General features: G+C 44.4%; 1 protein-coding gene across 1 annotated transcript in view; it reads left to right on the plus strand.

Annotated features, from left to right (window-relative positions):
* The window catches only part of ADCY10 (adenylate cyclase 10), a 66,605-nt gene extending 54,597 nt beyond the window's left edge, over nt 1-12,008 (plus strand). Inside the window, exons 26-32 of the mRNA XM_006193970.3 lie at nt 390-594; nt 673-769; nt 1,273-1,388; nt 2,210-2,327; nt 4,250-4,445; nt 10,731-10,919; nt 11,495-12,008. Of these exons, the coding sequence (XP_006194032.2) occupies nt 390-594; nt 673-769; nt 1,273-1,388; nt 2,210-2,327; nt 4,250-4,445; nt 10,731-10,919; nt 11,495-11,656 (1,083 nt within the window). The 3' untranslated portion in view covers nt 11,657-12,008. The remainder of the gene's footprint in view (nt 1-389; nt 595-672; nt 770-1,272; nt 1,389-2,209; nt 2,328-4,249; nt 4,446-10,730; nt 10,920-11,494) is intronic.
* Nucleotides 12,009-14,457: the final 2,449 nt, after the last annotated feature.

Below are 14,457 nucleotides of genomic sequence, written 5' to 3' on the forward strand. Positions count from 1 at the left end.
TCTCTTCTTAAATCTCTCCTTCAACCCCAGCAAATATGTAACTGCTATTTACAGTTTGGAGTGAATCCTTCCAGGCTTTTTGCTATGCAGTCATATATCCACATATTGCTTTTATTTTTCCTCCAAGTTAAAATTCTTCTGTTTTGTTTAAGGATGCTCTGAGGGCAAAAGGGGCCATTGAGCTTGTCCTGGATCATGCATTAAATAGGTGGCAGAAACTCAACTTAATTTCTGTGTCGAGGCCCATGGTTTGGTCAAATGTCCAGCTCCATTTCCAAGCTTCGTAAATCCCTGTTTACTGGCAGGCGTTGGATGATATCCTGGACTTTCTGCTTTGGGTTCCATCCCAGTCTTGCCCTGCTCTCCTTCTCTCACTGCTGCCATTTCAGATCATTAAGGCCTACCTGGACTATTCGCTGCACCACCATCTGGCTGGCTACCAGGGCACATGGTTCAAATATGAGATCATGGCCATCGAGCACATCTTCAACCTCCCCGAGAAACGCAAGAGCATTGAAATTGTGACCTACGTGGCCCATGCGCTTAGCTACATCAAGCTCCTAATGGGTGACTTGGACTTGGCCATTGACTTAGGTAAGGGCTGGCTGGTCAAGAAGGGACGTGCAAACGCAAGTAATGCCCAGAAATAGACTGGCATTGTTTTCTTCCCAGGCTCTCGAGCCCACAAGATGTGGGCATTGCTTCAGAATCCCAGCAAACACTGTCTGGTCCTCTGCTGGCTTAGTAAATCCTTATTCTTGAAAAACAGGTATTTATCTTAAGGTGTGTTCCAAAATTAGGGAAAGAAAGCCATATTAGTGGAATGTTCTGGGTTCACTTCACCCTGGCATCGAGTGGGGGAGGGAGCACAGTTTACCCTAAGCTGATGTAACTGATGACCGTCATCCTTTGGAAACCACCGCTCTGGTCCAGTGACTGGAGGAAAGTCAGACAGTCACCCCCACTGCGGAAATCAGGCCTCCGTCACAGGTGACAGAAAGGGAACGGTCTCACAGGGAAGGCAAATGCCCCGAGGACAGCAACCAAGACCAGAGACCCAGGCCAACATGGCCTGACTGCGGTCACTCTGATAGAGAAGTCTGTGAAAGAAAAGTTTGAACAAATTGCCCATTTGAGATTTAGGAGTGGGTTTGAAGTCTGTTTAACTGATTGCGTTTGGTCCCGAATCACTGGGCAGGACTGAGACCAGGACTGGACTTCCTCACCTCCCGCACACCACGTTTTAATCCCACCACTTTTCCTTTCCCGTAGATACAAGCAGCTGATCCAGGTGCTGGGGTGGCTGTGGGATCTTTCTGTAGCAGAAGAGCACATTTTCAGCAAGGCCTTTTTCTATTTCATCTGCCTGGACATCATGCTTTATTCTGGTGAGCGCGGCCTTGGAATTGATAAGAAACTGAGGGCATGACACTTGTGTAGGTGTGGGGTGGCAACTATCAGGGTGGGGGCTTTGAGACCACTGGGTTTCTGGCTAGGACAGGGAAGGGGGAAGAGCCTGGTGTTTGGAGCTCAGGAAGCTGTCTAGAAGGTGCAAGGATTTTAAGGGACCAGCAAGGAGGAGAATTTAGAATTTAAGCTGCCAGTTAGAAAAGTGTCAGATTAATTTGCACACAAGAGACACTGACTGATATTGTCAGTATGTGCCTTCTACTTTTTTTTTAATTTAATTTTTAGCAGGATAGACTTGGAGACTTCATGCTTTAAAATGAAGGTTTGGGCTGCTAATGTGAGGGTTCCAGGCACTGGTAGCTGCTGGTGATTTGGACAACAAATTCTTCCCTGGTAACTTTCAGGTGACACCGGGTAGGAAGGCTTCAGGGTACATAATAAACCAGAGGGGCCAACCTGAGCATTCTTTTTCCGACAGGTATTTTCAAAGGGGATGCAGGTATCACTGCCAATGAGGGAAGTATGGGTGGGAAGACGAAGTCCCAGCCTGCACTGAGGCTGATTCCTCAGTCTCAGGCAGGGAGGGTTGGTTTAAAGCCCACTCCTGCTCAGTTAATACTGTGGCATTCTATCGTACATGTGTCAGCTTCCACAAAAGCAGGGACTCCGCCAACACAGGGCAGTGCAGTCACCTGGTTGATGTAATCCAGGGGACCCTTTGGATACATAAAGTCATCAGAGACGGTGGAAAATTCTCCTCCATCCACCAGCCAGGCTCTCCTGTTTCTCTCTTTTTCAGGCTTTGTTTATAGGACATTTGAAGAATGTTTGGAATTCGTATATCAAAATGAAGACAACAGGATCCTCAAGTTTCAGAGTGGAATCCTCCTGGGACTTTACTCGTGTGTTGCTATCTGGTAACAATGTGTTACAACCCCAAGTCCCCAAACTTGGAAATGTTGAATCCTGAAATGTTGAATCTCCTGAGATTTTTTTTTTTTAAAAGAAAAGAAAGGAAAAGTAATTTAAATTTATACGTGAGGCAGACTGAAGGTGACAGAGTGGATTTACACTGAAAGACACCTTAAGGGTCACCTAGTTCATCCCTCTCAACCAAGGCCAGAAAAGCCATCCCACTTCCATTGTATTCAGTGCAACAAGCATTTATTACATGTGTATCATGTTGAGGTAATACAGCGATGAATAAGAAAAAGGAGTCCTTGCTTCTGAGAAGTGCTGGGGTTTGAGGGAGACTCATAATTAGCACTACTTGCCCCCTCCCCCAAGATCTAATCATAATCATTGGTGATTAAGCTGATGCTGTAGGATATGGCTTAGATCTGCAGGCAGGTGGGCTTCCTAATATTGAATCCCAGGATTAGATTTACCCATCAGCAGCAGGCAGTTCTAGGAAACTCCATCCCCATCCCAGCCCCCTCAAGGCAGGCAGTGCCATGCCCTCTGTTGGTCTCTCTGGCTCTCAAAGTGAAGAAGAGGGATAGCTACCAAGGTGCAGCTGCCTAATTCCTCCCCCAAAGTCATCATCCAAGTCACTGAGTCACTCCTCATCGTTGGGGGAGGGAGCAAGACTGGGAAAGAGATGAGGTGCTTTGCCCCCGTGGAGCTACCTCACATAGAGGGGAACTTCAGGAGGGTGGGAGAAGCAGGCCTCCTGTACCTCACGAACCCATTAAGCTTGAGGCTGAATCTCTCTAACCTGTTAAATTTTTTCTTTCTGTCTTTCTTTTTTAATTGAAGTACAGTCAGTTACACTGTGTCAATTTCTGGTGTACATCACAACGTCCCATAGACCGGGTATCTTATACAACAGAAGTTTGTTTTCTCATAGTTCTGGAGGCTGAGATGTTCAAGATCAAGGTGTTGGCATCTTTACCCTGTTACATTTTTAACTCAATAAGCCTGCAGCTGGGGCCTCAGCTTCAAGGAAGTAGGTCAGGAGTCAGGCTCCAGAACATTAATTGAAGGACTTAAGTCATTCCCTCTTCTACTTCACACCTCAAATTGTACAGGCAACTGTGTTGTCCAGTATTTAGAGATTTTGTGCTAAGATTCAATGACAATATGAAAACATTCCAATATAAAGTCCTGCAAACTAGAGCAGTTCCAAATTTGAACAGAAATCTCCTCTTACTATAAAATTCATTGGGAGAAATGAAAGTCCTCAAACTGCCCTTGCCAGTTAAAGTCAAAAGAAAGTAAAGTTCAATGTCAAATTAACTTGCCCGTGTGAGTTAAAAGTTCAAGGGATGTAAAGTCCAAAATGCGTCCTCATTTCTTATTCCGCTCTATCTCACCAGAGGAGTTCTCTCAACAGCTGTGGCCCAGGCCAATGCTGGTCGCATTTGATGGGCGTAGGAATCCTCTGCGGAGTTTATTAACTCAGTTTCCTGGCCCCATCCCCAGAGTCTGTCTCATTCAGTAGATCTGGATTTGACCAGAGAGTTTGCATTTCTCAAGAGCACTCAGATGACACTGAGGACACCAGGCAGTGGCCCACACTTTGAGTAGTCTAGTGTAGCCTAGGTGCTCTCTCTTTGGAATCAGAGCAATTTCTTCAAGCCTCAGAGTGAATAGCTCCAAGTGTCTGATCTGCTTCACATTTTAAAGAGTCCAAAGAGTTGAATAAATGATGGCTAACATTGCCCAAGTGTTCCCCCCAATTCTATTCACATCAAATCATCAAAAAACTATTTATTTTCCCTGAATTGGTCAGTGGCAGGCTTCCAGAGGCACAGGTACCTCCAGAGAGACCCATTTCAGAAATCCAGCCCATTCCAAGGATGCTACTGATTTTTCTTACTCTTCTGTGGTGGTACAGGTATGCCAGACTTCAGGAATGGGACAACTTTCAGGTCTTTTCCAATAGAGCCAAAAGTCTCGTGTCAAGAAGAACCCCCACAGCTCTTTACTGCGTCAGCATCTGTAGGTACATGGAAGGGCAAGTTCTCTACCTTCAAAAGCAAATTGAAGAACAATCTGAGAATGCTCAGGACATTGGAGTCGACATACTCAAGGTAAGGCCTATTCTCTGGTCCCCAGGATAAGTCACTCCTCATGTGGATTTTTCTCTACCGCCTCTGACAGTTATTTTCTCTGATGACAGAAGTTATACACGCTTATAGTGCAACTCTCTCCCCCAAATTAGAAGAAAATATAAATTGCCCATAACCTTACTACTCAGAGACAACCACTTTTTACATATTTTTTTCTCTCTCTCCCTTTTCTTTGGCTGAAGTCTGATTATTACAGTGTTGTGTCAGTTTCAGGTGTACAGCAAAGTGATTCAGTTATACATATACATACATACATACATACATATTCCTTTCTCAGATTATTTTCCATTAGAGGTTACTAACCACTTTTTACATATTGAGGAATCATTTTTCAAGTTTTCTTCTACGTGTGTGCATGCATTTCCATTTTTTAAACTTGCTACTAAATGAGACGTATTTATGAATAACCTCCTGTTGTTAAATTGCTTTCTACACCGTTAGTTAAAAGGAAGCATAGTATTTTATCTTGTAGATGTACTGTTAGATGATCTTGCCAAGGTATTCTTAGATAGAACTTTTCTGTAGTACTTTGCTGCTGTTGCTGAGATAAATATCTTGGAAGAGAAGTCTTCTGTGCACAGAAATTTTAAATATTCAACTGCTAGATAGTAAGCACCAGGTACTAGGTGCTGGGGTACAAGGGAAAGCAAATTAATCCTGGTGCCTGCCTCCCAGAGCTCATAGCCCAGCATGGGCAACCCCCCCCCCCCACCCCGAGAGAATGAAGGGCTGGACCTCTCTGGTCGCCTTGGTGCCTGTTTGCCTTGTCCTGTTAAAGGCTGAGTGCAGGTGTATTCATTTTCTATTGCTGTGTCTCCAAGCACCACAAACAGCTTGAACAGCATCACTTCCTATCTCACGGTTTAGCAGGTCAGAAGTCTGGACAGGCTTGGCTGAGCGCTCTGCTTGGGGTCTTTGTTTTTGCGGGAAGTGGGTGATTAGGTTTGTTTATTTATTCTTGGAAGAGGTCATGGGGATTGAACCCAGGACCTCCTGCATGCTAAGCATGCACTCTACCAGTTGAGCTATGCCCTCCCCCTTAGGATCTTAACAAGGATAAAATCAAGGTGTCAGCTGAGCTACGTTCTCATGATCTAGGGAAGAACCTGCTTCTAAGTTCCTTCAGGTTGTTGGCAGAATCCAGGTGCTGACGATTTTAAGGCACATCCCTGTTTCAGAGCTGTTAAAATGTTTCGAAACAAGGCATCTTGGGCCCAGTGACGTGTAGCAGCTCATTTAATTGTCTGAGGCATTGTTATGGGGTGGGTCCTTTTCACTCCCGCTGGGTAGAAAAGCCCTCAGTTTGCCCAGGTGGGAGCCTACTCTCTACCACTCTCCCACCACGCTCAGCCTCAGCACCTCTTCCTGCGGCTTGCTCACAGCAGCTTACCTCCCTGCCCCCAAAACACACAAGTTCATTGTCGTCACTGCCTGGAGGTATGTGCTCGTTGGCATAGAACTTGTCTTTATATTTCTGATTCATAAAGCATTCTGCTGGCTCTCACTCAGAAGACGGAAATTGCTTGGTGGCATAAAATGTCATTTTGTTTTATGTGATTATTACGTATTATGGAGTTTATTTCATGTAATTTGATAGAGCAAAGGTCTTTCCTTAAGAAAATGACTTATGAGGGACTTAAAACACGCCTCACTTTCTGTTGTTCAGAAAAAAAGCAGATTTTTTTTTTTTGTCATCTTAAATATGGTTTAATTGATTCCAACATTCTCTTCTTTCAAATACCAGGCCTGTTACATATGACAAGTGAGTTTGACTGTCATCATCACTTTTAAATATTGATTGAGGTCTAGTAAAGGGGTACCACACTTTTGGACAAACTGGTATATGAAAATCTAGGTAGATAGATTAGCTGGCAGTTAAAAGAAAGCGCCTCTTTATTTAATGAGTAGTAAAGTGATAAAACTCACCTCTCCCAAAGACAGTACAGGTGAAAAACACAATACGTGCTATTGGGATTACAACAAAGATGAGTAAGACACTGTACTCAAGGAACGTGTGATTTGAATTCCAGAAGCGGGTGGGGGTGGGAAGCCCGGGAATGGGAGGGAGTGGTGGGAGTGGAGAATCAAAAGAATACAAGAACACAAAATCAGACTTGGTATCTTGCACAGTACACAGAACAGTGCCTTGTACACGTTACCGAACCAAACTTGGGTCCGCTTGCCCGTGTGCAGTAAAGGCAATCTACTGACACGGGTTGTGGTGAAGGGCAGTGCAGTGTTCAGCGTAAGGTGCCAGACAAGGAGTCCAGGGCAGCCAGTGCTCAAAAGACCCCAGTTCCCCGATGGGTTTCAGGAAAGCATTTTTAAATGCCAGGTGAGAGAGGGGAGTCACAGGGTATGTGATCAGCTCGTGCACCGTTCTCTGATTGGCTGATGGTGAGGTAACAGGGCGGTGTCGCAGGGGTCAACGTGATCAATCCTCAGGCTCCAGGAGATGGGGGTGGGGAGGATACGTGCTCCTGATCATCAAGTAGTTAACATCTTCCATTTGGTGGGGGTTTTAGCATCTGTGAAGCAACTCAGGAAATGTGCATCAGATACTGTTATCTAGGTACTTCACAGAGGAACTAATGATTCTGTGACTGCCACATGGCTGATTTATTGTTTAAATTCTTACCAGTTCTCCTGGCCCAACTGCCATTTTTGTCACTGTGTGTTCACATCCTCTCAATCATTAATTCTACAGCCAGGCTTTTGGGACTCAGGGGAGCCCTGGGAAACTACAGCTTTCCTACAAACAAGGGGAAGGCAGAGGACATGGAGGGAGGGGTCTGTTCTGGGAAGGCCCCACGAGGTCCTGCCTGGATGCACAGAGATGTTTAATTTCCTGAATAAATAATGATAGACAAGATAAACACGTAATAGGTTTGTCAGGAAAGTTCAACATTTCAATTTCATTTCTATGATATTGAAGTAAGTGCAATAAAAGAATAAGGCATTGTTTTGTTAACCATCAAATTAGCAAAGATATGAGAGATGTCACATTCATGCTCTGAAGGACTCTCGTAAAGTTTCTAGAGAGCACTCTGGCAAAATGCATAAGCATCTTCAAATTTTGCACATCATGTAATTCTTCTCCTAGTAATTACCCTAAAGAAATAACCAGATGGCAAACAAAAATTTATCTATAAAGATGTTCATCTCAGGTTTATAGTATTAGAAAAAAAAAACTAAAGGAAAATAAAAACTATATGCCCTTCAAAAATACTGGTTAAGTCAGAAATGGTATGTTTAAATATTGGGATATTTTCACATTAAAAAATCTGAATTTCTGACTCTTCTTTTAAAAATTGGAGCATCTGGTGACTCCAGGCCCCAATCCTAAAGGTCAGCTATTGGCTGGAATTAACAAGGGGTGACAGGGCATGCCCCCTCCAGTATGACATAATCCCCTCTGTTTCTTATCTTGTCACATTCAGCCTCTTGTTTATGTTACTTGCCTGGCTTCTGTCAGCATTTGAATTTATGAAACCTCATAAAAAATAATCATGTCATTGGAAAATGTTCATAACATGATGCTAAATGGGAAAAAAATGTTATCCTATGGGTGATGAGTATGACCCCATTTACGGTGGGTATGAGCACGAGAGTGTGAGTGTGTGTGTGTAAGTGACAGGCAGTGTCACAACCTAAAACCTGCAAGTTAAGTTTTATTTGGGGGTCTTACCGAGGACCACAGCTCTAGCCCAGAGGACAGCCTCTCAGATTAACTCTTGAGTAACTGCTCTGAAGAAGTAAGGGAGGAGCCAGGATATGGAGGAGATTTTTGCTGGGGAAAACGCCAGAAGATAACTAATTGTCCTGGGATTTGGTGGGTCAGTGCACAGATGGTAAAAGAATTTACCAAAGACAAAGGATGAAAATAGAAAAGGAGTTTATTAAGTGTGCTGCTATAGGCAACAGTGGGCCACTGGCGAGAGATATCTGTGCACTCCAACGGTAGGCTGCTGAGGTCTTTTATAAGAGAGGGTGACCTTTAAATCCTTGTGCTTACATGACATCGGCACGAAGAGGGTCACAGGGTGCGGGTGCGTGATCAGGCTGATGTTGAAGTAACAGGGAAGGGAGGATGTCGTGAAAGGGTAGGGCTAGGGATTTTGGTAGGGGGTTGTGACCACCCCTGGTGGCTTGGTTTCCGGTCATTGTGAAGTTGATCATTGTCTAGAGTAGTTAGTTCAGCTAAGGCAGGTAGGTATTAAGAAAGGAACGTTCTTTGTTACCTTTAAAGGGCAGCACTGGATGTTTGAGGGGTCTTAGAGCAAGGATCTGCCAGATGTCTGTGGACCCTATGCTAATCACAAAGAACAGACATCTCAAGTTAATGATTTTAGCGCTTTTCTATGTATGGAAGAGGCAAGGATCTAGGTTCACTGAATTTATTCCTTAGATATGCATCTTAACTGTCTAGGGCCAGTATGCGTCTGGTGGGTGGCTGCAGTGGCTAATGGCTTGGTTCTTGTAGAGCTGGGGTGGTGGGCAATATTCCCTGCCCACAGCAGAGAAATTAAAAAGTGGGAGAGTGTGTATCCAAAAGCCAAAAGTATTTCTTTTTTAGGTGTTAGGGTTATGAGTGGTTCTTTTTTTTTTTTTTTTTTTCCAATCCTCATTATTTCCCTAAATTCTGGGAGTTTTGTTTCTTTCTCCTTTTTTCCTCCCATTTCCAGTCTCTACATTTTTTTTACAGTTGAAGTATAATTCCTTACATTTTGGAAATTAACTTATATTGCTTTGGTAATCAAAAGAAAAAAATTTTTTTTGTTGTTGTTACCACATCGAATTTGGGTCCACTTACCCGCCATGCAGCAAAGCCAATTTACTGACACCAGGTTGTGGTGAAGGAATGTACAGTGTTTATTGTAGGGCCTTGCAAGGAGAACGGGCAGCTCATGTTCAGAACTCCTGAACTCCCCCAGTGGCTTTCAGGGAGGGATTTTTTAAGGTAACATTTGGAGTGAGGGCCGGTGGGGTGCATGACTTTCTTTGGATTGGCTAGTGATGAGGTAACAGGGTGGTGTTTCGGGGAATCTTAATCATCAACCTTCTGACCAGTCTGGGGTCTATGCACTTGTGGTCAGCATGTAGTCACCATCCTCTACCTGGGCAGGGTCTTAGTTCCTGTAGAACAACTCAAAGATCTGCATCAGATTGTATCTATATCCCTTCAGGTGGAACTAGAAACTAGTTTTATCACTGAACTGTGGTTTCTTGACTGCTTTTCTGCATTCTCTCACCTCTGTAATTAGTAACTGCTTGAGTCTGCTCTTTGGAACTCAGAGAAAGCCTAGGAGACCAAAGCCTTTTTCTACAAACAAGAAACGGGGATGCACATGGGCTTCTGTACGTGGGAGGGTCCTGCTTGGTTTCAACCCCACCCCCAACTTTCTTTGATACTCCCCAATCCTGAGGGGAACAGGGGGCAGGACAAGCAAGAGAATGAAGTTTGGGATAGAGAGGGTGACCATGAACTCAGCAGGGGGACTCAGTTTTAGGGGGATTCAGTTTCATTTTTTAAAAGTGATTGCTGAAGGAGACAGATTAAGGCAGGTTTACCTGGGGCCAGGAGGTTGAGCCCTGAACAGTCTAGAAAGCCCTTGGCTTTTCTCTCATTCCCGAGGAAACGTATAAGGACATTGTAAGTGTCTCTGTGAAAAGTTTCTTTCCTTTTTGTGTGCAGCTCTTTGACAAATATGCATACCACAGGCCTGATAAGTAAAACCCCTGTCTCACCAGCTCCCATCCCTCTTCATCCCATGAATGTTGATACAATACTTATTAAATCTTAAATAACACTGTTAAGTGCACATGTTGATTTAGAATGGTGGAGTGTGTCAACACAAGGAACAGGAACTCAGCTGCAGAGTAGTGACCCCCGAAGGACAGGTAGATGTATCATTAGCTAAAGACCCAAGCTAGCAAATGTCACCAGCAGGGAAGAACAATTCTTTAATTAGGGCTTTCCAAAAAAAAAAAAAAAAAAAAAAAAAGGTAATTACCGAGAAGGGTTAATGAGCCCACCCATATCACATTCTTGGTCTGGGTAGACCAGGGGGCTACTCCACCTGACCTTCACCATCTAGTCTCCACTACTTTCTATGTATGTCTCTGTCATATGCTTTTTTCACTTGGTTGCTTATATGTTTGAAATGACCCCAGATCATCTGAGAAGTTAAAAATCTCTGCAGTCAGGGTCCCCTTTCTGATTCTGATGTGTTGCTTTTTCTTTAGAACTTGGAGAGTCTGATGGCTCAAAACACCACCGGGCCTGTCTTCTACCCAAGGCTTTACCACCTGATGGCCTATGTCTGCATACTGATGGGGGATGGGCAGAACTGCAACCTCTTCCTGAGCACAGCCTTACAGCTCTGTGAAACACAGGGGAATGTGCTGGAGAAATGCTGGCTGAACATGAGCAAAGTATGTACCATCAGCCAGCAAGCTGGGGAAGCGGGTGCTCGCGGGGGAGGCCAAGGAGCCCCAGAAGCCCACTGCCTGCTGGGTTTCACCTGATGTGGGAGGCCATCGTGGGCCCTTCTGGGCTCTTACTGAAAGGGATGACATGTCCATAGGTCGGGTAGTCACACCTCCCCTCCTCCTTGAGTTTCCGTGGGATCGCCTCCTCCTCCAAACCCCCTTTAGCAGGATCTCTGCCTTCTTGTGGCCCTCACCGCTTTCCACTGTGTGTTACATTCGTGTGCGTGTCTCGTCTCCTCTTGAAAATGTGAACTCTTAAAAGGCAGAAACCACTTAGTCCCTCACACAGTGCCTTCTACTCAGTATTTGCAGAATTAGTGAATGGATGTACACTTTATGTGTTTATTTAGAGTCATGTGTCAGTATCCTGGTTTGGGCAACAAAGTTCTTTTCTTGTCTGTGGGTTCCCCTGGTTTTAAACGCTCAAGGACATCTGTCCACTTATGGTATTGGACCACTCTTGACCACGCAAGGTGAAGAGCACTGATGAATTCTGTGTTCTCTGTCTCTCCTCTCAGGAATGGTGGTACTCAAGCTCTGAGTTAACCGAAGACCAGTGGCTTCAAACAGTCTTGAATCTCCCCTCATGGGAAAAAGTTGTATCAGGCAAGGTCAACATGCAGGATATTCAAAAAAACAAATTCCTGATGCGAGTTAATATCCTGGACAATCCTTTCTAACGTTTCGTGAAAGAGAGCAAAGATTTTAGTAAGACTCCTTCTCTTGAGATGATCTGTTATTAACCTGTCTCTGTAGCCAGCATCCTCTGGGTCCTTACATACTCCCTTCAGTTCCAGACACAGAACCAGACATGGTTTCTCCTCTTTCCGGAGGGTCGGAAAGGGTCAGCAGTGTCCATGCTCTACTTTCTCAGCTTTACACAAATTCCCTTTGCCTTTCATGTTGTTCTCACTTAACCTGTTGATTTCTGCCCATGCAAAATTGTATCAGATCAAAAAATATTAATATCAAAATGGTACATCGTACAACTGATGCCCTTCTAGTTAATCTATTAAACTGAAAATGGCTATTTTTAAATGTCCAGTTGTTCAATCTTTTGTATGTAGCCCGAGATTACAAATAGCAAATTCTCATCATGGTCCCTAAGGGCAAGATTTGAAAAGACACATCTTCATCTTGCTTGACTGCAGCCTCCAAAGCCCTTGTAACCACATGCATCAAATATCTATGGAAATAAACTTTTAAAAAATGAAAATATTAGTAATTTTCATGTAGGTATCTTTTGCATGCTGAGAGTTTATATATTTCTGTATTTAGCAAAGTGATAGCATGCAACTTCATTTCCCAGATGTTGGAGAAGCTGCCCCCAGAGCCACCTGCAGTTACTGTCTCTCTTCATTGGCAGAAAGAACAGTTTTTGTAGGTATTTTGTGATTCTGAGGATGCAAGTGGAACATGTTAGATTCAGCCCCTCTCTGCATTATATGTATATAAATATATAGACAGTGGAATACCACTCACCGCAACTTCTTTACCCAGGACAGATGACTGATTTTAAACATAAACACATCATATATTAAACTTCATGTAAATATTGTCTCCTTCAAAGCTGTCATCCTGGAATTTGCATACTTGTTCCATGTGCTACATAAAAAACTCCTTGCTTTCTAATTACCTTCATTATTTTGTATATCATTCGTCTTATTCATTCACTTATTTACTCATTCAATTAACATTTTTTTTTTTTTTGACTAATCACCATGTATCAGGCATTGATGAGGTACCAGAGATTGAGATACAAAGACATAAAAGCCGCAATTCTGGACCTTGGTAGGCCCGTAGGTCCAGAGAGGAAACAGACACACAACTAAACCTTACTTAGTCCGTATTTCACTGGAATCATGTAATAGAGGTGTGGACACAGCGAACGGAACATGGTGAAGAGAGTAACACATACAAAACTCAGGCATCGCAGAAGCTTGGCTGAACTGCCCCTGAAGTCATTTCGGTTACACTGTCCCTTCTGGGTGTGAGTAGAGTGCAAGCAGGGTGCAAATGGGTGAGTGTGTAAGAGAGTGGGTGTGCACACGAGGAGACAAGTGTGAGCAACGCTTGGCCTTTAGCAGAGAGGTGTGTGACATGGGGCTCCTAGGAGATGTAGGCCAAGGGCCTGGGGGTCCGCTCTCCAGAGGCGGCGCTGTCCTGGAAGTGAGGAGCTGCCTCCAGACCCCCAGCCCACACCCCCTTCCCGGGCAGACCCTCCCACTTGCACTCCTAGCTCCTCCCAGATGGAGTCCTCCAGTGAGACCGCTGGGGGCTGGGCTGTGTCCACGATCCTCCATCCTCCAAAACTTCAGAAAGTTCTTTCACGTCACTTTATTGGCTTCCGACCAAGCCAAAGCTCAGACTGGGAGGAGGTAGGCATCGGGAGGACAGGCTGTTACTGGAAGTGCAGTGAGGTCGTTCCCCAAGGACTGAGCAAAGAGAGAGAACAGAGGAAGCAGGAGGAAAAAGGCCAAACTGAAATTTAAAGATTTTACATTCCATGGGTCTGAATCCAGAGGAGCGGGCATCAGGCTTTACGGGAATCCTGAACTTGGCTTCGGGCCCCAACTACAAAACAAACCAGTTATGGGACCTTTTTGTCGGTGTCCTCACCTCTAAGCTCAGCGGGTAGTGACAGGTTCCCTTCCTGCCCCATCAGGCTGCCATTCAGTCTCCTATCCGCCGGCGGGGCCTGGGTGCATCTCTGTGGCCAGCAGGTGGCGGCACCAGCTCTTGGCTATGGCTGTGCTGAAGAAAGAGTTTCTGGTCAAGCTCTGCAGGTTTTTGTCTTCAGACCCACAGCCTCAGTGCTTAGAACCGCATCAGCCTCCACAGCAACTCCCCTCATTACCTACAGGAAGCTTCTAGCATTGTCAAGAACATCACTGAGAAAGTAGATTCTGGCTAGAATTCTTTTTAGGAGAAGGCAGATAATTCATGAAGCTTTCAGGAACAGAGAGTGATGGAGAAGTGATGATCTTTTTTTCTTTTTTTCTTTTCTGCTCTCTCTTTCCTTCCTTCCTTCCTTCCTTCCTTCCTTCCTTTCTTTCTTTCCTCTCTCTTCCTCCCCTCCTCCCTCCCTCTCTTTCTTTCTTTCTTTCAGCATAAGCCTTTGAACTAACTCTCCTCCCCAAGTCTATGAACTCCTAGAGGGCAGAGCCTCCTTCCTCATTCTGTATCTCAAGATCAGTGCCTGGACATGTAGTAAGTGCTCAGAAAGTGTGCATTAGTGAATTAAAGAATAGTTTCATTTGATCATCTCAAGTTAATTCTTACAGGCACTCTTAAAAGCAGGAACCTAATACTTAATGGAACAAATAAACTATATGAACAAAAATTAATTATCCACCTGTACTAGCCAGGCTTTGTACTAGGGTTACAACAATGAATAAGAAACAGTCTGCAAAGTAGTTATAGGTGTCGATTTTTAAAACACACACACTAAATAAATAAAGCCAATTACCCCACCCCACCC

The sequence above is a fragment of the Camelus ferus genome, chromosome 21 (genome assembly GCF_009834535.1).
Source record: "Camelus ferus isolate YT-003-E chromosome 21, BCGSAC_Cfer_1.0, whole genome shotgun sequence".
In the NCBI taxonomy this organism is placed as follows: Eukaryota; Metazoa; Chordata; class Mammalia; order Artiodactyla; family Camelidae; genus Camelus; species Camelus ferus.